This window comes from Drosophila novamexicana, unplaced genomic scaffold, assembly GCF_003285875.2.
Source record: "Drosophila novamexicana strain 15010-1031.04,08,12 unplaced genomic scaffold, DnovRS2.1 tig00000008-arrow-pilon, whole genome shotgun sequence".
Lineage (NCBI taxonomy): Eukaryota > Metazoa > Arthropoda > Insecta > Diptera > Drosophilidae > Drosophila > Drosophila novamexicana.
Window position 1 is genome coordinate 3119674 of NW_020824765.1, and position 20839 is coordinate 3140512.

A 20839-nucleotide genomic window follows, 5' to 3' on the forward strand; every position below is an offset into this window, starting at 1 on the left:
TGTTCTTTTTTGAATGTGAATTTTGAGTGTTTTTTATGCTGCACTATGTGTTTCTGCTTAGCTAGAGGTCTAGCCGAGGGGCATCCAAATTCATAGTCGGACCCATGAACTATTAATGTTATACCCTAGAGAGTATTATTATTTTGTCATCGCATTAGGGGAGACAGACATTAACAGCCAAGTTGATATAGCCATGTTCGCCTGGCTGCTTCTATGCGAACTAGTCTCAGTTTTAAGAACTATCTTCTGAAAAAATTAAGCAGAAAAATTAGTAATTAGCGCAAAAAGTATACAATGCTCAAAACGAAAGATCGATCGACGAAGTCCTTATAAAATTTATATTATACTCAGGAATCAATCCTATGATTGCTAAACTGATTTATAGTTAATAATGAATTAGTTCAAACCTTGTACAAAAGATCAATACCATTTATAGTTTTACAATTTCTTGTTTGAACTAAAGTCGAATTTTATTAAATTTTTCGTTTCAAAAGTATTGTATCTTAAAAGAAATCATTGCTAATTTAATTAGCTAGATGAGTGTGTACAATTATAGAATTTGGCAATGTATTCTCTTAGACCCACATTGCTATGAAATCCGCTAGATTATTGCCCCACAGCACGTGAGTTGAAACGTGTTCTTCCGAAACGGAATGATTGCAACTGTATTTATTTTTAAATACGCCTAAAAATATATTCATAGCATACGCGGCCAAACGGCGCACAGCCAAAGTATTTGAACCCCTTATATATGACATTATAATTGTTTCAATATGTTTGTCAAAGCAGATCCGAGTACCTATGTATAAAACTAACATTTGAATAATCTTGCAGAATAACAAAAAGCAAATACATTTTTTTTTTACATACATACATTGTCATCTTTTCATGTTAATCTCCTAATTGTTCATCCTATAAGATTATTGGACTGCGTTTATTATAAATGAAATTGAATTGAAATAATCCGTGTCGGAGTACGCATGCGAATGTGCTTTTATTCTGCCCATTCTATTACAATAGAGGTACTAGCTGCGAATTTGTAGTCTTATAGTCGCTTGTGGTTTCTTCAACCGATTCGCATGCTACAAAATGAGCATAGCTAGGTCACATTTGTCAGAAAACTATAATTTAAATAGAACTAGTGTAGTGGCTTGCTCTTGACCACAAAACGTTGCACATTCGCCACTAATAAAATGGATTTACAGTTGTTTTTGCGCGATGCATGCATTTCAGTTTTACCTTTTCCACCCATTTTCCGCCTGTGGAAAATTATATTAAATTTTGAAAAGAATCTCTAATATCTGCTGAGCTTACCTTATATAAAGCAGGATGCTAAGACGGGAGTTGGAGAAACTTTATTCATCTCTAGTTGGTGGAAAATTCACATCCAAGGATCTTCATGAATAGTCTTTTGAGGCGTGGTTCGTAGATTCCGCAGAATCTAAGCTTCCTCTGGGGAGAATGCGTTTCAAAGTTTTTATGAACGTAATTTGTGCACTTTTTCCGATCGACTACAAAATTATTTTGAAAGGTCTTTCTGAAAATGTATTCCTCACTTTAACTAGACTTTTTTCGATTGACCTTTTTATACATTTATTAAAATATTTGCAAAATATGTGTGAAAATAATGTAGCATGCGGAATCAAGAATAAAATATGCTGCCATTGACAAAACATATTTGTTTGTTTATTTCAAGATGGGTTCATTTAAATAAAATATCAGGAATGTGTAAATGAGCATTAAATGAATCAAAGGAGATATTTTATGCCGTTTTGCATATGAGAATAAATGACGGAGAGTTCTTGTCGGAAATGCCTAGTATTATTGTACCTATTTAAAGGGTAAAGGACATATACTAGCATTAAAAGAATCGATTTTAAAAAAATATGTGTGCCCTTTGTCGATTTTGAACTCGCAAACACTTTGTCCTAATGGAAGACAACAAATGTTATATTTTTTTTTTTTGATGCATCAATTTTAGGATAACTCCACAAGTCCGTCAAAAAATTTGAAAAATACTTAGAATGCTCATAGAAACTCCTAGCAAGGCATCCCGACCCACACTCTTGCGTGTGTAGATTAATTTATAGAGAGATTAAACACGGTCGGCTGCCTAAATTATTTCGAAAGTAAACACAATTGAAGAGAACTAGAAGCTAGTAGGACATTATATAAGGCATCTACGCGCCAGCCTTGGCTGCACTTCCTTATGACGATTTTCTTGTGACGATTTATAGTGGTTTTTCAACGTCGACATCGCAAAACGCTTTTCACGCCATTTTCCTCGTAGCCAAATCAATTCGGCTTTACTTACTTGTGTTTGCACTTACGAATGTTCATGTGTACGTAGACATTTTACTCATATGTATCTGCGTACATATCCATAAATATCCATACACATATATGTACATCAGCATGCATGCGAACGTTGACGTGCAGTCCGATTTATGAATGTTTCCGTTCGTGTGTCTCCATCATCGTTTTGACTTGGTCCAGTTAGTTCAGTTCTGTCATTTCGATCAAACATAGACATTTTCGCGTTCCGAATTTATTTCTGAAGGACCATATCTTTCATTTTCCATTTATCGACACTCCAGAAATATATAAAACGCCGATTTAAAAATGGGAAACGCAACTATGGTTAGTACATTGAAAAACTAATTATATACATTTACATGAAAAATGAAATTAAAGAAGGGAAAGTTTGATTTGTGCAAGTGTGTGACCATATAGTGTATATATCTTCTTGATCAGGGCAACAAGCTGAGTCGATTCAGAAATGTCTTTCTGGCAAAAAACGTTGGAAACTACAAACGATAGAGACTTGAAATTTAAAATATATATTCTTCTATATAATACGTTAATCGAGTTTCTAATTTTTTGTCGACATTTCGTCCGTCCATTTAATTGGTAGAACCTTCTGATTTGGTGTACAAATGTTGAAGGCTAATACATATTCAATGTTTTCAGGGAATACAAAGTGACCCCGAGGGTCAAAAGGGTAAATTGATTTAATGCAAATGAATGGAACTCGAAGTAGAAAGCATATACATATAGTGTATATATTCTTGGTCAGTATCAATAGCCGATCGATCTACATTTGTTCGTCTGCCTGTTTGCCAAAAACTTGACATTGTAAACTCAGTGTGTCCACGCAGTACGAGTTTGTCTTAAAGAATCCATAACTTTCTCCGATTCCGGCAGATCTAGGAATATATTATGAGCTAAACGTGGGACTGCTCTAATTATGAAGTTTAAACATAGACACAGCATTTTAATACATATTTTTACAAAACTAACTATTTCTATAACTACTCTAACTTATAGTCTTTCGCAATAAGTCGATTACCGGGTGAGGGCGAAAGGTTAGGTAGATATACTTATTTATATATGTAGCTGACTCTTTAGTGATCTACGATCTATCATAAGAGCTAGAAAGCTGAACATTTGACTATAGGTACTTTATGTGGTGAGGGTGCATGTTTTGACGAATTTCACTTGAAGTTGTGGAAAAATCGTGAGCAGTGTTTGTGTGTACCTTTTTTGTTTACTCTCCGATGGGCCTCAAACTCGTGTTCAAAGAACTTTAAATTTATTTCAGGAGTGTAAAAGTATTTTATCATAATAACAAGTACACTATAAAAAGTACACAGCAAGTACATAAAATAAGGGCATAATTTCTAGGAAGGATTACTATGCTCCACAGGTTTCTCGTGTGGGATCTGTTCTGTCGGCGCGTGGTTATGGAGCCATTGAACCTACCTACGTGTCGGTTGATTTTCTCCATAACAGTCGGAATGGCAATGTCCTCACGGAGTTCCCGAGTACTGGATGTATCTCTCAGAAATGGGAGCCTTACACCGAATCTCTCAGCCGTTCCCCAATGAGAGGAATTGTAAGACTTCGGCAACTAGCTTAGCTTTTCATTTTTGGATCTACACGCTGCCGAAAATCTCCGGATGTGTTTGAGTCAAGTTAACTTTTTTTTAAGTACAGGTAGGGAACAGTATTTTTTTCTGAGATTGACCAAATTGTCGAGTCGGATGTTGGGACAGTTGCCATGGCTAAGCGAAAACCTGCTTTGATTCCACGTCTCAAGATATTTTTTAGATATTCAAGGTAGAACGGCGGAAAATGGTTGAAAATGTAAAGTCTACAATTGTTCAGCGATTTTTCAGCAAATGTTACTGCAATAGCCTGTACTGGGAATCACTTCACTCGAGCAGATTAACTTGTTTTTTCGTTTAACCTAAGTAATTAACTAATGCGGGTTTTAGATCTTTTGTGTGCAGCTTAACTGTGTGTATGAAGAAAATAAACGCTTCCGTTTTGAGCGCAAGTTTTTCGCAGCTATTGAGAAATGAAACTTGTAACTAAGGCAAACTGTAACTGTTGCGAAAGCTTTAGAGTCTGTATATTCCACAATTTAAAGCTAGAGTTTATAAATATTTACATTTATTATATCTCTGAAGTCATAGAAAATTCGGGGAGGGATACAGCCTAAGAGTAAGAAGTCCAATAATTAAGAAGAAGATCGATGAAAACATTTCATGTTGTGTATAATTTTTGTAAGCTGTAATAACATTTTTTGAATGGCAGCGCGGGACTTGGCCATAGGCACACCCGTCGGCATATTAAGCATTTATTTATGTGGCAACATATACACATGTATTTGCGAAATGCATCAACACATTCTTAGTTATAAATAAATGATGGGAAAGAGGGGTTTATGAAAAACAGACATGCCCCTTCATACGAAATTCCTGAAATGTGCAAAGCTACGCAACATCATGACAAGCGAAAATGGAAATTTTTTCGGTTTAAATTATAGTATGTTGCTCATCTTTCTATTCATTCAGGTAAATCAACTAGAACTTTTAGTGCATGTTGCTTCGCATTACCTGCACAGCCGATGCAGACATCTCGCGGGGCTGCCCACCTTTGCAAAAAAAATAAAAAAAACAAAACTTTTCGCGATTGCGCCGTGGGCCAAATTATTCCTTCACTCTCATCCAAACAGAAAAAGCAGGAGGTTTTGTTGTTTGTGGCAGTGACAGTTTAGCTGCAGCACTTCAAGACACGAGTTTGTTGAATATTCTCACGGCGGTGACGGTGGAAGTGCTCCAAGAAAACAGAACATTCTGTTTTGCTTCCTGAATTTCGCTAATCCTTTGGCTAGACTGTGCGTGCGTGTGTGTCTTTGGGAATTTAATTCTTCGACAAAAGATCTTTTCACTGCAAGCCGTACTCATCAAATACCAATTAATCTGAGATCATGTGTGTAAGTGAACACTTCAAGGAATAAACACCTTTAGAAATCTAATATAACTGGCTTGAAAGTTAAATCGAGAAAGAGAAGAATTCCACCATCATTTTGACAGGCATTTGAAGCAAATGTTGTCAAAATAGGAAAATCCTATCATATAATATCGCATTTTTAACCGGTTCTTCAAGTGCAACTAAACGACATAGTTTTCCGATTTTGAAAAAATATTAATCAGTGAGACTAATACAAATTTTGAAAAACAAATGGATCTTATTTTCAAAGACTAAGTTTTCTACTGATTATTTATATGGCAGCTATATGTAATATAGTGATCCGATAGGCCCAATTTCTGTGACAAAGCGACGGATAATGGACATTGCTCTTTCAACTCGGCTGTTGATTCTGATAAAAATATGTATACTTTATGGGGTCGGAGACCTTTTACAGAGTTCATGTCAAAACAATAAAGAATGACAATCTGTTACACTCAGAATGCATAGTATCTTATGGATAGCAATAGCATAGTATCTTATGGATATATGAGGAAAATAGTGAAGCTCGTAATTAGTTTGTCAAACAAATTTTTAAAACAATATCAAAAGGTTTCGATTCAAAAACTCATTTTCTGGATGATAAGTAGGTCGCGGCATAGTAAAATCTATAAAAGTCAAGCTGGATCAAGATATTTTGATAAACAAATAGCTTTTCATATAAGGAATATCCAAACTTGATATGGAGCTTCTAGAATAGTATATATATGTTAAAGGTATCTTTTATTAAATATAGCTTTCACTACTTCCACGCTTCCACCACATAGCTATAAATCAAATAAGTAAACCGGTTTGAACTATCCACCAAGTTAGTTTATTAATACTTTAGAGTTAAGTCTGCCTGGCTCATGTGTTACACAATTTATGATATGATACAAATATTCAGCCAGGTTAGAAATATCTTCAAATTTTAAGAGGCAATTTAGTTAATTTGATCTAAACTTTATTTCTTTACAGGACGAACTAACAAAGGAACAAACTGCACGTAAGTAGATCGGCAGCTGCGGTCTTCTTATCCAGCACTTGTTTTTGTTATATTTGTTAATTATTTTAAAATTTGTTTGCTCTGCTCCGCAGTGCTGCGCAATGCGTTTAACGCATTCGACCCGGAGAAAAATGGATACATTAACACGGCTATGGTTGGCACCATCCTCAGCATGTTGGGCCATCAGCTGGACGATGCCACGTTAGCCGAAATCATTGCCGAGGTCGACGAGGATGGCTCGGGGCAAATTGAGTTCGAGGAATTCACGACCCTGGCAGCACGCTTCCTGGTTGAGGAAGATGCCGAGGCAATGATGGCCGAATTGAAGGAGGCCTTTCGACTATACGACAAGGAGGGCAATGGCTATATAACAACCGGAGTTTTGCGTGAAATTCTCCGTGAGCTGGATGACAAGCTGACGAACGACGACTTGGACATGATGATTGAGGAAATTGATTCCGATGGCTCGGGCACTGTTGACTTTGATGGTAAGCTTTAAGAGAACACAGTTCGAATTTGACAACAATATATGTACATATATTGTTATTTTCAGAATTTATGGAAGTTATGACGGGCGGCGATGACTAAACTCTTATAATTACCGGATGCCATTTATACAACATATTTATTTATTCTCACAATTCGTTTTATTGGCTACCTTTTGGCAAACTGAAAGAAATTTAATTGAAATCCAAATTAACTATAGTAGACAGAATTTCAAAAATATTTTTGGAGTAATACACTTGAACACCATTTCGATGATTTTGGTGATCGTGATGCATCAAGCTTAATACTCAATCACTAATAATTGTACTTTGCATCATTTTATTAAGTGTAAAATTAAATAAACGGACGTGTAAAAAATATGGAATAAATGCATGGAACAATTTTATTCTAAGACTCGGCAAGGCTACACACATTAGTATTATTTTTTATAAACGCAAAATCTAAGCCACTTTTGGACTCTTTAGATCTCCAAGTGGAATATCGTCTTATTTTATACTATTAGTAATAAAAATGCAAATATTGTAATATAATTAACAAAATGTGCCTTTTAGTCTGCCGATAAAGTTTTGATATCACAAATCAAATAAGCTGTTCAGCTCAAAATTAATAATATTAATACTGAAGAGGTATCAAAAAACATAAAAATATGTAAAAGTCCATCTGGTGAAAACATCCATCTGTAAGTCTCTGAGTATTAATATAAATGGTTTTGGATGAAAAGCTCTTTGCCCAGGTAATTAAGTCACGTTAATATACAAATTTTGAAAATCTATCCCCTATTGAAAATGGATAAAAAGCGTGTGATGATTTTGTATCATCTGTGTGCAACAGGCAGAAGAAAGCATCTTCGACCACATAAGGTATATATATTCTTGATCAGCATTAAAAGCCAATGCTATCTAGCCATGCCCGTCCGCATGTATGAACGCGTCGTTCTCCTAACCTATGTTGATTAATATCTATATCAATATCTTTGTATCTCTAGTATAGTATAGATAGATTATGTATAGACAGTAGATAGATCATGTTGAAATATATATTATATACAAAATGATGCCAAATTGATTGATTTGATATGTGTGTATGTAATTATGGATGTATGAATGTATATGTGTATGTGTGGGCGTGTGTGTATGTATGTATGTGCATATATATGTATGCATGTGAATTATCTTCTATACCAATTTGTCTTGTTGCGCGCCAAATTTAAATAAGAAAAAAGGTATCTATTAAAGCTAACCTCCTCCTCGATTCTTAAAAATGTAAGTATCGAGGAGGAGCAGGCTTCACCTATGAATTAGGCGCAGGCGGCTTTAACGCTGGAAGCAGCAGAAGGAACACCAAGGGGCGAAGCAGGAGGCGTATGTTTTATGTATGCATGTTTGCATGTATGCATGTAAGAATGTATGCATGTTTGCATGTTTGCATGTATGCATATATGTAAATATGTATGTATGTATGTGTGTATGTAAGCAAACGTTTCTCGCGATTTTTCCACACATGCGCGTGGAATTTCCAGAAAACCCCCTCTTAGCGTGCTCCTTCATCACATAAGGTAACTACAGAGAAAATTTTAACTTCCCAGCCTTTACGTTATGGGCTGTGCATCGATCTCCAATCAGTCAGTCAATAAGTCAGTCAGCCAGGACAAACAGTTTTGGACAAAACTTAAAACTTCCCAAAAATCTGTTATACGTATTTCAACCGAAACGAAGAACCGAATTTTCAGAACAATCCTTGAAAATTACCTTAAGTCTTTTGAAATTAATTTGAGCCAATTCCATCAAGAAGGGATGGAAAAAGAGTTTAAGCTCGATTGAAAGTTACACAAAAATTAAAAAATTTGGAAAATGAGGAAAAAATGACTGCGTTGGTTGCGTGCAGCATTTGATGGTCATGATTGCATTTCCAATATTTTCATGCATTTCTTCTTGATTCTGAAGCAAGCCTGCGACTTGCCTTATCTTGCAAATATAGGATTCAATCATTATAGACGTTTAAAGTAATGTTTAATGTTGCATCAAATATGTTCTTGCATCTGCTACAAAAACCAGATTGCTTCTCGGTCAAAGTTTTTTCTTATAAGACACGTTTATTTAGTTTTTAGTAAACTGCTTTCCAAAATTTGATTACTTAAAAACAACACAGTCACAATTTCTTCAAAAGTCGCCCTGATTCACAGATAAAATGGCCGTAAGCTTCAACTTTTGCTTCCTGAAAAGCTTGTTAAGTTTGTAATATAATTATTTCACTCGGTTTAATGTTTTTGTGCAAATGTATGTCAGCCTATTACATACAAGCTTGTATGACCCCATAAAGTATAAAATATTCTTGATCAGCAGCATAAAAAGCCAAGTCGATCTAGCCATGTCCGTCTGTCCGTCCGTCCGTACGCAAGGATCTCAGAGCCTATAAGAGCTGGAGTGTAGGTCCTCCTAGTAGCTGCGTGAAAACTTGACAAGTTTAAAAGTAATTCTGTTTATTGAGCAAATCTTTTAGTTGTATAAAGTTAGAGTCACCAAACTTGACATGTTGCTTCTAGAATAGTACATATTTATATCAAGTTTTTATCATTTTATCGGCATCTTCCCGCTAGCAACTCATAGGCTATAAATTAAGTAAATAAACCAATTGGTATTGCCCATCAATTAAAGATCCCATTTTAATGCAATAATCTTTGTCTTTTTGAGATTCTATAAATTAAAATGCTATAGCTCTATTTTCCCTCTCATTGTGAATGGAGTTTCCCACAAGCCCGTCTTAACGCGCATTCCAGCTCTTACGGCTTGAGCTGCGCGCCATTCAATAGATTCGTCTGGAGATATAGTTGTATGGGAGATATACAATTTAAATAAAGAGCCTTTCTTTTGATCTTTCTTATCATATTTTTTGGCCATTTTTAATGCTCAGCTAGACTTGTCAGCCTTTGGTCAGCAGCGCGCAGAGATGCGTTCGCAGGCATGCGTAATGCGGCTTCTGTGTTATTTTATGGCTTGCATGCATATTTGCTCGGCATCGATTGGTGCTGACGACGACAATTTGGCATTTGTTTCACAAGTTGCTTTGAATTTTGCACGATTCGTCGGTTGATATCCCGCCCCGTGGTGACATTTTGTCGCTGTCGTTTATATACGGCGCACAGACACAGATCCGTTTAGACGCTGGCGCTAACTCGATCTGATCGAGAGTAAATTGTTAAATTGGTGCAACTCATTACTCTGGCTGAATATTCTAAGATATCACTCGATAATTTCCAAATTCATTTTGTTTTTGGTTTTTTTTTGCTTTTATAAAATAAACAATGGTGAGCTCGTTATATAATTAAAATGCCAATCTATAAATTAATTAAAAAACGCATTGAGTGTACAATTGTGTCTCGCAAATAAATCAATTAAATGCTTGATTTCGACAAGTGTTTGGCCTTGATTCTAACTGAAAATTGTCTAACGTGTTAGAGGACATTTGTAGGGCATATATATGGACCTATGGCATATGGACATTTGCAAAACCAAATTTTAAATTTACCTGATTATCATTTAAAGATCTTGCTGTAAAAAACTGATAATATCGATTTTGGACTGCCTTTTATTTCTGAGTATTCAGTTTATATATAAGGCTAATTACGTTTCATTCGAACTAATTAAATCTTTCCTATTTTAAGAACATGTGAATTGACATTTTCGTGCCTAATGAGTACGCGCCGTGAAACATGGCAGGGCAATAAAATTCCGCTCCTAATTAATCTTTCTTTTTGCAGGCCGAGGGGGAGTACGACAAAGATCAATTGAGAAGTACATAACTAGGCCAGTTCGCCTTCATGAAACGTCCGCTAATCTCTTGTCTTTTGCCAGTTCTGCGCAATGCCTTCAAGGCTTTTGATCTTGAGGGCACAGGATGGATCGATCATAAGGACGTCTCGGCCATATTGGAAATTCTGGGCCAGAAACTTGAACCACCAGCTGTGAAAGCGCTCATCAAGGAGGTCGACAAGGGCACCACTGAGAAATTAAATTTTAGCCAATTTTGCAAGCTAGCGGCTCGTTTCATCGAGGTCGAGGAGGATGTCGGGGCCCTGCAGAGTGAGCTGAAGGAGGCATTCCGTGTATACGATAAGGAGGGCAAGGGCTACCTGACGGTTGCCACCTTACGGGGAATTCTTCACGAGCTGGACGACAAAATCTCGAGCCAGGATTTGGATTCGATTATTGAGGAAATCGATGCCGATGGCTCAGGAACTGTTGACTTCGATGGTAAGAAAGCTCGCATAGCTGCTTTATTCAACCAAAAACCATTTCTTATTTCTTTCATTTTGTACAACTTATTTCAGAGTTTATGCAAGTGATGACAGGTAAGAATAAAACTCGCCTAGTATTCATTATATTACATATGTTGTACTTGTCGGTTGTTTGTATTATCCCAATGTTTATCATTCGATTTGTTGCAACTGATCTGAAAACCATGCTCAATCGGCTCACCCGTCACTTTAAAAGGTCTGGTTAAATTTTTGTAAATTTGTACACAAGGGATTAGAATTTATGGAAAGTCATCTGCGACAACGAATTATCTGTCTGTCTGTCCGTTTGAAATAATTACACACTTACTTAAGGAACTATAGAAAGAGCTTTTGATATATCACATGTGATATATATGCACTTGACACTGCCTGCAGATATCTACTATATTTAAGTATATCTTATAAAATAATAGACAAGGTCCAAAAAAGATTGGCGACACGGAAGCCACATCAAGTTTGTTACTTGGGTTATTTATTGCTGCTTCCCAGAAGTTGTCCTGTCCGCGATTCACATCTACATTATCCTTTCGAAATTTTTCTAATATGCTTATTTATTTAGATTTTACTCAAACTGAAAACTGAAAACTATTGGGTTTCTATACTAGGACTATAATTCATTACCCGATCATTCAATAATTCGAAAGATAAACATACTATAAATGGTGTTATACAAATTTCCGGATAGGACATCCCTTATTTCCCAACATTTGACTAAACTCGCATATTACTTATATTAAATCAGAAGTACTTTAAGTAGAATCATGATTTTTATATTTTTCCAAACTTTCACGCAATTTAGCAGCATGTCTCCTACCGACTTTCGACTTAAGCAGTTCTACTTGTCGTATTAATGTCACATATTCTAGAACCTTTATAATCGAGTATATTGTAATGACAAATTCGCTTCTGTCGTTTTAGGCTAAGTTTTGGAGTACCAAATATTCAATGCTTTGAACTTTGACCCTCGAACCTGCTGAAGTAGATGCACTGGATATGGTTTATGAGGCAGTGTTTTTATTGAATCTTTTGATTTACAAATGAATTTAAGAACTTTATTTTTTGTGTAAAAATATATATGCAAAATATATTCCAAGACTACAATAAGTATAAAAATTACTTTTCAGGAACTGTGCCGGCATTGAGTGTCTATACAAAACTCTTTGTTCTGAAAGTTTTAAATTGGAAGCTGAATTTTCACTGGAATGTAAGTGAAAACAGGTCTTAATGTTTGTATTTAATTAATTTGTTTGGAGTCCGATCAGTTTTAAAATGAATCTCTGGCAGGAAATTTATTTCAGTCCAGTTGGTTTCACACTCAAAGTCAAAGTTCTCTCTTCATAACACTTATAACAAGTTGTTTCACTCTTAATCCACCTCACGGGGTGGAAATATGTACAGCAGCTCAATTTCGATCCGATCGCCTTGCGGCTTCGTTTTCTTTTGTGAATTGACACGCTATTAGATTGTCGAGGAATAGAGATTAACATTATTATTATCCATAGGATTCTTAAATTAAAACTTTCTACTAATATTGCTATAAAATGCCTTAAATATTATATGAGAGATATAATTTTTTTAATTTGTAATTTGCCTTGAAATTAATTTTCTCTTAAACTGTGCAATATCCAATGGACAGAGTATGAATCGACAGCCTATGTCGACAGCCTATGAATCGAACCAATTTGTATACCTTAATATGAAATAGTTTAATTTAAAGTTTTTGGCTTTGCAATGTATGTAACAGGCAGAAGAAGGCTTCTCTATTTGCTTAGATAATATCAGATAAATAAGTTTATTTGCTTAGTAGCATTTAAATTTCCGGTTTCGGTTCTGTGGTAATGCCTTTGTTCAATGTCCGCAGCCGGAAGGTACTTGTTCTCGCGACTTGAATCTATATCTGAAACTGTAACGCGAAAATGCGACGAAATATCAGAACTTCCACGTTTTGCAATGCCAATTCCAGTTGGAAGCAAGCAAAATCAATTTTAAATCGATTTAGATCTGTTTGTTAAGGCTTGGTCGTTCGGCGATACATTTTTTAACTCTTGCTTTAGTTATTGAGTTGCGTTTGCGTCAACCTTGGACACCTCGTTGTTAATTATAGCACAGATAGAGAACAAGTTAGTGTTACGCATGTTCACGAAATGAACTCATTAAAAACGCGCTTAATAAGCAATTAACTAATTTTCTTACTTAAGTGTTAAATTTGTTTTATTAAGCACTCGATCGATCAGCACCTTCTGATCTCTGACAAGCGAAAGACTCTGATATAAGGTTTATTAAAAATTGTACAAAAATTAAAGGGTATTTAGAAGGTAGGGATGTTCACAATTAAGGGGATTAACGACATATTCCAATACAGTAGAGTTTTTAGATGATTCGCTTCGTAGCTGATTCACCTCGTTGGAGACGCCTCTCTCTGATGGGGCCAGCCAGGACCCAGACGATGATCTTCGGCATTTGTTAGAAGGAGATCGCTTTATTAACTAATTTATCACTTTACTTAAAGCCAAAACAATTTTGTGTAAGTTGAGTTATTAGTCTAAATCTGTGCAAGTGTATGTAACAGGCGGAAGAAAGCATCTCCGAGCCCATAAAGTACAAAACTTGCAGTATTATTAACTATTCTCATAACATCGATATATCCATTGATTTTGAAAAATATGCATAACTTGGTTATTTTAGAAGCTGGCTACACCAAACCTGATGTTGTAAGTACTCGTTGGGATATACAGATGAAATAAATGTATATATGGAAGGAAGGCAGGGTAGCACATAGTCGGGCAAACTCTGGTGTTTTAAACTGACTGTTTAATTCTCGAGCTGTATATATAGAAGGAAGAAAGTGTAACTCATAGTCGGGCATACTCTTGACTGTTTGATTGTCGAGCTGTATATATAGAAGGAAATAAAGGGTACCTCATAGTCGGGCAAACTTTTGTGCTTAAAACTGACTGTTTTATTCTCTAGTTGTATACAAAGAAGAAAAAAAGGGTACCTCGTAGTCGGACAAACTCTTGACTGTTTGATTGTCGAGCTGTATATATAGATGGGAAAAAGGGTACCTCATAGTCGGGCAAACTATTGTGTTTAAAACTGACTGTTTGATTCTCGAGCTGTATATAGAAGGAAATAAAGGGTACCTAGTAGTCGGACAAACTCTTGTGCTCAAAATTGACTGTTTCATTCTCGAGTTTAGCTAAGTAGTTCGCTTTGTATCCTCAAACTTGCAAAGCGAACTCAAGCTTGTACTAACTCTATTAACTAGATTCATTATTTATATTAAATTAGCTTAAATTGAAGGACTTTTTTATGTGTAGATGGGATCTTGAGTTAGGACTCGTGATAACTGTGAGCATTTGTCGCGTTTTCCCATAGACATTTCAACATTGGGTTGCTATTGAGCTCGAATTCATAATTACATGCAAATCTGACTAGGTTAATGTAACTAAATTAGTTAGTTCGTTTTATTTTGCAGCAATTCGAGCATCAATTGTGCCTGAAGTAACAGCAACCGGGCTGAGGGAAACCAAATAGCATTGAGCACAAAATCGTGATTAACTTCAAGAGTTTAGTTTTCGCAAGCCATCACATGAACAAAGCTAATAAAGCTCAAGAGTCTTTTGTTTTTCTCATTCCACCTTTGGGCTTAAGGTGTTTGCCCGCAAAATAAAGCAACAAATTCTCTCAAATTATTCCAGTTTCTGTCTAACGCAGATACAAATCTTTTATTTGCCAAGCACAATGAAAACGAGAGTGAAGGTATTTTAATTGTGGGCAGCTTTTTCACCTGTGTATACGTATATTTCTGTATATATATATGTATCTCTATATGCATACAAAAACGGGTGTTGACCAACGAATTGCTTTGTAAAGCTCTGTATTTAAAACGGGCATAAAACAAATCTATAAATAATAGATCGGCAGGGCAAGTCAACCTATAACTCACATATCCATTCATATTCTCAATCTTCATGACTTGCTCTTAAATATCGAAGCTAAGAAGGCTACAAGAATCAATTTTCCTCTACTTATGAGATGCATTCCACTTTATCAAGTATTCATATTGATAAGAAAATGAAATACACCTGATTCGAGTAAATAAAAAATGTTGTTCTCAGGCCTTATAACTTCTGGGATATGCTTTAAGAATATATATTTGTAAATGTATCAGTTCTTCTGGTGTATAAATTGTCGATCAGGATGACGAGCTAATTCGATCTGGCCATATCTACTTTGAAGTCTGGAACTTTAAAAGCAAGAGACTCGAAATCTTGTCTTGGCTGAATAACTGGCTGACTGATTGATTGACTGATTGATTGCCTGACTGATTGACCTTATTTTGAAAGCCCTACATAACCATTTGAATGAAACTCGAATGCTTCAGTTATTTTATAGATATATAGATAGAAATTACCACGGCATGCCTAAGGAGTAAATATCTTTTGTAAAGTATCGTAGATTATGCACAAACCGAGCAAGAATTAGATAGTATACATTTATTTCATTTTTAATGTGTTCCAGCTTTACTTAACAAAGTGCCAAATGTCATTTGGATTCTCTGAAAATGTGTTTCTTAGGTACATTTGTTTTTGTTGTTATTGTTTTAAGAGTATTCTCAGAACAGCTGTAACTAGATTTATTTACGCAAATGGGTAAACCTACTGGCAAAGCACGGAGTCATTCGATAATGAGACTCGCAGCAGGCAATCGGCTCGTCTGGCAAGTCAGTTTTGTCTTGTTGCTTTGCGCAGTTGCGGCTGCCCATCTGCACATATTCCTTGATGGTAAGTAGGCTGACTGACGACAGGCACTGTGACTTATGCACGTGTATTTGTGAATAGTGTGCTTGCACAACGACGTGAAGGTGTCCTGCGTACCGTCTTGCCCAAAGATCTGCGTGGACAACCTCATAAGAAGGAAGTGCAGGCCGGTGAAGTGCAAGCGCGGGTGTGTATGCGAGGACGGCTGGGTGCGACAGGGCTCGATTACGGGAAAGTGCATTCGGCGGAGCAGCTGTACGCGATGGGTCATCTGAATTTGTAAGCAACAACTAATATATTTCATACACAAATACAATTGAAGAGTGCAAAGCTTAATAATAAGTGTCCGCATACAGGCTTAGCCCGACATCGCCCTTGTCCCACCTTGGCCACAACACCTGGAAATTACCTGCCTCCCAAGCAAATGCAATTTAAAGACCACATTTCACATTTGACGTATACCACGTTGGGGTGAACCACCGAATTAAGTGGCTGAGATGACAGCACTCGATGCTACCTGCGCTTATCTACATACACACATAGATAGATAGAGGTGCATGTAATGTTTGTGCTTTGCCCACCTGGCTTACGTACCCGACCAACAAATAGTCAGGAACCTCTCAGAAAGTGGGACTAGTAAAAATCATAGAAATATTACAAGTACATCACTTAGTTAATTATTTTATCATTATCAAATTTGCTATTTAAGTCTATGAAAAGGGATTCATATGAATTTATGTAGATGCATACATACATACATGCATGCACACATAGATACATTCTCATGCACGAACATGCGCGTAGTAGAAAAGACAGGAATTGCTTTTAACAGTTATGAATGAAAGCATAGCCAAAAGCAACTTTCTGTTACGTTGAACGGGTCACACTTGTCTTGGCATACCGTAAACGATATTCGCAAAGCAAAGCTTAGCTGTGAGTGTATTGAGATATGGACATTCCATTTACTGCATTTACAGGCATAATATTCGCAGCAGCAGCTTATAAAATGAACGTTCAAATTTTGCGTATGCGTAATTAATATCCGAATTAAAAATAAACCATTAAAGTTATGTTTTATGCAATAAAATAACACCGTATATAGACGAATATTTGAGACTTAACAGATTCCTGATAATATACATACATAAATACTTACGTACATAGATACATTCGTACATATAATTAGTACATACGTATGCTTTGTATTAATATGCTCTCTAGCGCGCTCTTGTCTGTTCAGAGCTTTTTAGAGCTCGAGCTTGAGCTTGAAGTTGAGCTTAAGCCCGTTATGTTTTGAGCTTGAGCAGCTCGTTTTGGAGCTTCGACAAACGCTTTTTGCTGTTACGGGCATTCGTTGCAGCCACTTCTTGCGCTCTTCAAGCCATCGCGTGATTCACTTAGCCATTCTCCGCCTGGTCGCAAGCTCGACCGCAACTGCTTGCAGCGACTAGTCTGTGCGCTCGAAAGATTTTATATAGTCATACGGGTCCGCCTAGTGCTTCAGTTTGGTGCTTAGACGCGGTGCGCGTGCTTCGAAACGCTGTACAGCATTTGGAATTCGTCTTGTATTTGTGCGACTGCGTTCAGTGATCAGATCTGGATTAGCTGACCGCTTAGTGGTCAAATAGTCGAGCCCTTGGGGCATAACACAAGCAACGTATAATAAGAGAGTATCCTGTTGGCCGAAAACTAGTCCAAATATATTCCGAATATTATACAAAGGCAACTGCAGTGTTTTTCCCAGTGCGCTGTGAAATACAATAATAATACAATATTCAGTTCGTACATTCAGAAATTGAAACATAAATAGCTTAAAATGTTAGCCAAGTGGACCATGTCGCAAAAGGGATTAAAACACCTGCTTGGACTTGTAGCTGTTATTACATTACTTTCGGATTTACCAGTGGCTCAGGCTGTACGGATCGGCGCTCCACAGCAAAAGCAACGCATTAAAGGTAAGTCTTAATTAATATGTTTAAAATGTAAAGAAAACTAAGTGTACAAATTTGTAGCTGTTAATCGATTTATGTGCTCAATAAAGACTTTTAGCAAATTAATGATTATACGAATTTGTATGCTTCTCATTTTCAATATATCCGTAATTGAACTAACATTTGTTGTTATGAGCGGCAGCGAGAGCACATACTTTAATTTTAACTAAAAATTAATTAACATGGCGGCGTGGCCTTGTGCATGGTCCGAGGAGCACTTTCATTTTTGCGCTGAGGAAAACAAACGTGGCGTTTATTAAATATCCAAACGGATGTACGTACATACATGTACATATGTACATACATGCGCATGTACATATGTGCTCGTCTAACTGTGCATGCATGCACTTGCATACATATGCCATATCTCTGCGAGCTGTCCATCGAGCATAACTAGTTATTAGTTATAACAACTAAAACACACGCACTCAAAAAGTGACATACACGCGCATATATTGTTATATATATTACATACATATTTATATTTATTAAGCCGTCACTTTCCATTTATCTTTCGAATGACATCGAAATCACTCGAAATTCAAATCTTTTTCGTGGCAAAGTTCACTGAAACGGAGGCAACACACGAAAGAAAAGTGAGCGAAATCAGCGCGAGTAACAAATACAACAAGAAGAAAAACAGTAATTACAACAAGAAGAAGAAGAAAAAAGTAAAAGTATTATTACTCTATAGCTCAGGTATTTTGACAAATTAATATCCATCATTCTACAAAGTTCGTGAATGCTTGAAACGCAGTTTTCGAACTTCTATAATTGAATTAAATTATATTATTAATTGTGGAAAATTTTTAAAAAAAAACATCTTTCATTATATATATATTTGTATGTTATTATATTATATACTTCAGATCTTTATATATCTAATTTGTATAAAAGTTTTGTATCTTTATACTAACCATGCATGTGTGCATACAATTTGAAGTAGATATTGTTTATTTAAGTAGATATATTACCAGTTGTTTTTGTATACAAGCAACATGAGATTAAATTGTCTTTTGTTAGATTTGTTGTTCGCCAAACGAATCCAAGTTGTCACAGCTTAAGATTATCGAGCTACTCTATTAATACAATATACATCCGTATACATTTAAGTGTATATGGAATATATGTATGCATGCATGTATACATGTATCCCCCGATATACAAACTTGACATTCGTCTCAAAGAGAGCGAGACAGAGACACGCAGCGACAGTGAGAGAGAGAGAGAGAGAGAGAGAAATGACTCTATTGTACATTCAAACAAATGCAACTGTCAGTGGCCGTGCTTTTGCCAGTCAACAGCGGGTTCAAACTACTATAATGTACACACATACTATAACACTACTTACCCACACATACACATGCACATACACATACATTTTCATGGTATATGTGCATGTATATATTTCCATCGTCTGCAGGCAGTCGCATGTACAAAGCAGACGTGGGAAATGGACATATGTGCACTCAAAGCATGTTATTGACACGAATCCTACCGAGTCAGAGAAGAAGAAGTGTGATTAACGGAACTCCCGACTTTGGAAGGACAGTAATGTTAGGAGACGAGGTTGCAATTAACAGCTAAATTTTATTTTATCTAGATCGGGATAGATCTCGATGAACTAGAGATCTTTCACATCCTGAGTGACATGTCTTAGGAAGAAAGGGAATTATTGCATATATAAATATAATTGATGGCAATAAAACCTTGTATTAAACGAAGTACTGTTATGCACGAAATAGTGGCATTGTTTTCGGCTAGATTTAATAGTCTTCGTATAACTAAATGTGACACACATGCATAATTCGAGGACTATTATAAACAATTATATTGTCGATATTGGTAATTGAATTCTACGCAAACTCTAATGGTTTTGCAAGGGGGCACTTCTTATACATTAACTATAGTCAATTATTGGCATTATCAAGGTATACTATGCATATTAAACCCAACCAAGTTTGCTCGTTCATATTTTAAAGATATTACATAAACATGCACACATATATTTTCATTCATATAGTATGTGCATTGTTAGTAGACGCAACATGCCTTTCCCAACAAAAACCCACTTCGGCTTCCTCCGACCGATTATATAATCGCTAATCTCTTTTAGAAACTACAACCAATTCAATAGCAGCAACAATTTTTTTTTGGTGTATGGTATAAGTCTTTTTACCAGCTTACTTTTCTTTCGGCCTAACCACAAAGAGCCGAGCCCTTCTAAAAATGAAAAGTGAAACATTTTATAACTATTGAATATACATAAATTATTGATTATAACATAAATTATTAATTGTTGTGTATTAAGGCTATTTGAAGAGCTCATCGATCTGCGGCTAAGTAAATATTCTTCTGATCCACGATTTATAGCATTATATTTCGACATTTCCTACAACACATACTTATAGATAACAGTTTTTTTTTGCGTCTGGAAATGACGTACGGTGAATGGCGAGAAGCACTTAGTCGACTTTTGGTAGTAATTAAGCCTGATTAAGTTATCCAGTTAGCCAAGTTTAGCTGAAAACGTGTCTAAATGGACCCAATTCGGCATCCGTTGATTGGTATGCAAATAAATGGCTACCCACAGATCAGGTGTATTATAAAAGTTTTTCACATTTTTGTTATTTCTATCTTAACTTGAAAATTGAATATTACGTAAATATGGCAAGTAAACTGGCAAATATGCTGCAGACATTTGTGAAACTTTCACGTACATTGTGTATGAATAAGCACGATGCAACATGGCAATATTTTATATTTCTATGCACAATCCATTTTACGATGATTCGTTGATTGAAAAATACTAAAATTGAAAACTAAACCATTTTATAGCACAATAAAGGCATGCACAAGGTGCATGCCTATGTACATATGCATGTATTTAGGCGCTTGAATGAATGTACGTACGTATGTATGTACGTATGTATGTATGACTGGGCTTTATGGGTAACTTAGGCGTTGTTGTTGTTGTTGCAGC

General features: G+C 36.0%; 3 protein-coding genes across 6 annotated transcripts in view; all 3 read left to right on the forward strand.

The window, feature by feature from the left end:
- Positions 1 to 2506: 2506 nt before the first annotated feature.
- Positions 2507 to 7322, forward strand: LOC115762083 (troponin C). Of its 2 annotated transcripts, none has more exons than XM_030704179.1 (4): positions 2507 to 2640; positions 6274 to 6301; positions 6394 to 6789; positions 6855 to 7322. In XM_030704179.1, exons 1-4 carry the CDS (start codon positions 2623 to 2625, stop codon positions 6887 to 6889), a joined length of 477 nt encoding a protein of 158 aa, XP_030560039.1. In that variant the 5' UTR covers positions 2507 to 2622; the 3' UTR covers positions 6890 to 7322. The 2 variants fall into 2 exon arrangements, with proteins under 2 accessions (XP_030560039.1, XP_030560047.1); XM_030704187.1 differs by lacking the exon at positions 2507 to 2640 and adding an exon at positions 5021 to 5281 and having other exon boundaries at positions 6855 to 7319.
- Positions 7323 to 9939: 2617 nt separating this feature from the next.
- On the forward strand, positions 9940 to 12189 carry LOC115763149 (troponin C, isoallergen Bla g 6.0201). The gene is made up of 5 exons (XM_030705602.1): positions 9940 to 10112; positions 10566 to 10599; positions 10660 to 11058; positions 11136 to 11156; positions 12021 to 12189. The coding sequence occupies exons 1-5, from the start codon at positions 10110 to 10112 to the stop codon at positions 12023 to 12025; spliced, it is 462 nt and encodes a 153-aa protein (XP_030561462.1). The 5' UTR covers positions 9940 to 10109; the 3' UTR covers positions 12026 to 12189.
- Positions 12190 to 16860: 4671 nt separating this feature from the next.
- The window catches only part of LOC115761009 (laccase-5), a 28882-nt gene continuing 24903 nt past the window's right edge, over positions 16861 to 20839 (forward strand). For all 3 annotated transcript variants that reach the window (XR_004017698.1, XR_004017700.1, XM_030702624.1), the window contains exon 1: positions 16861 to 17820. Coding sequence is in view for 1 of the 3 variants with exons in the window: in XM_030702624.1 (XP_030558484.1) it covers positions 17682 to 17820 (139 nt within the window). In the remaining 2 variants the exon portion in view is untranslated. The remainder of the gene's footprint in view (positions 17821 to 20839) is intronic.

Excerpts from the sequence above, each read along its gene's own strand:
- LOC115762083 (XM_030704179.1), top strand. Across the intron at positions 6,302-6,393 it reads AACAAAGGAACAAACTGCAC|TGCTGCGCAATGCGTTTAAC; the intron begins GTAAGTAGATCG and ends TCTGCTCCGCAG. Across the intron at positions 6,790-6,854 it reads GGGCACTGTTGACTTTGATG|AATTTATGGAAGTTATGACG; the intron begins GTAAGCTTTAAG and ends TGTTATTTTCAG.
- LOC115763149 (XM_030705602.1), top strand. Across the intron at positions 10,600-10,659 it reads CGACAAAGATCAATTGAGAA|TTCTGCGCAATGCCTTCAAG; the intron begins GTACATAACTAG and ends GTCTTTTGCCAG. Across the intron at positions 11,059-11,135 it reads AGGAACTGTTGACTTCGATG|AGTTTATGCAAGTGATGACA; the intron begins GTAAGAAAGCTC and ends AACTTATTTCAG.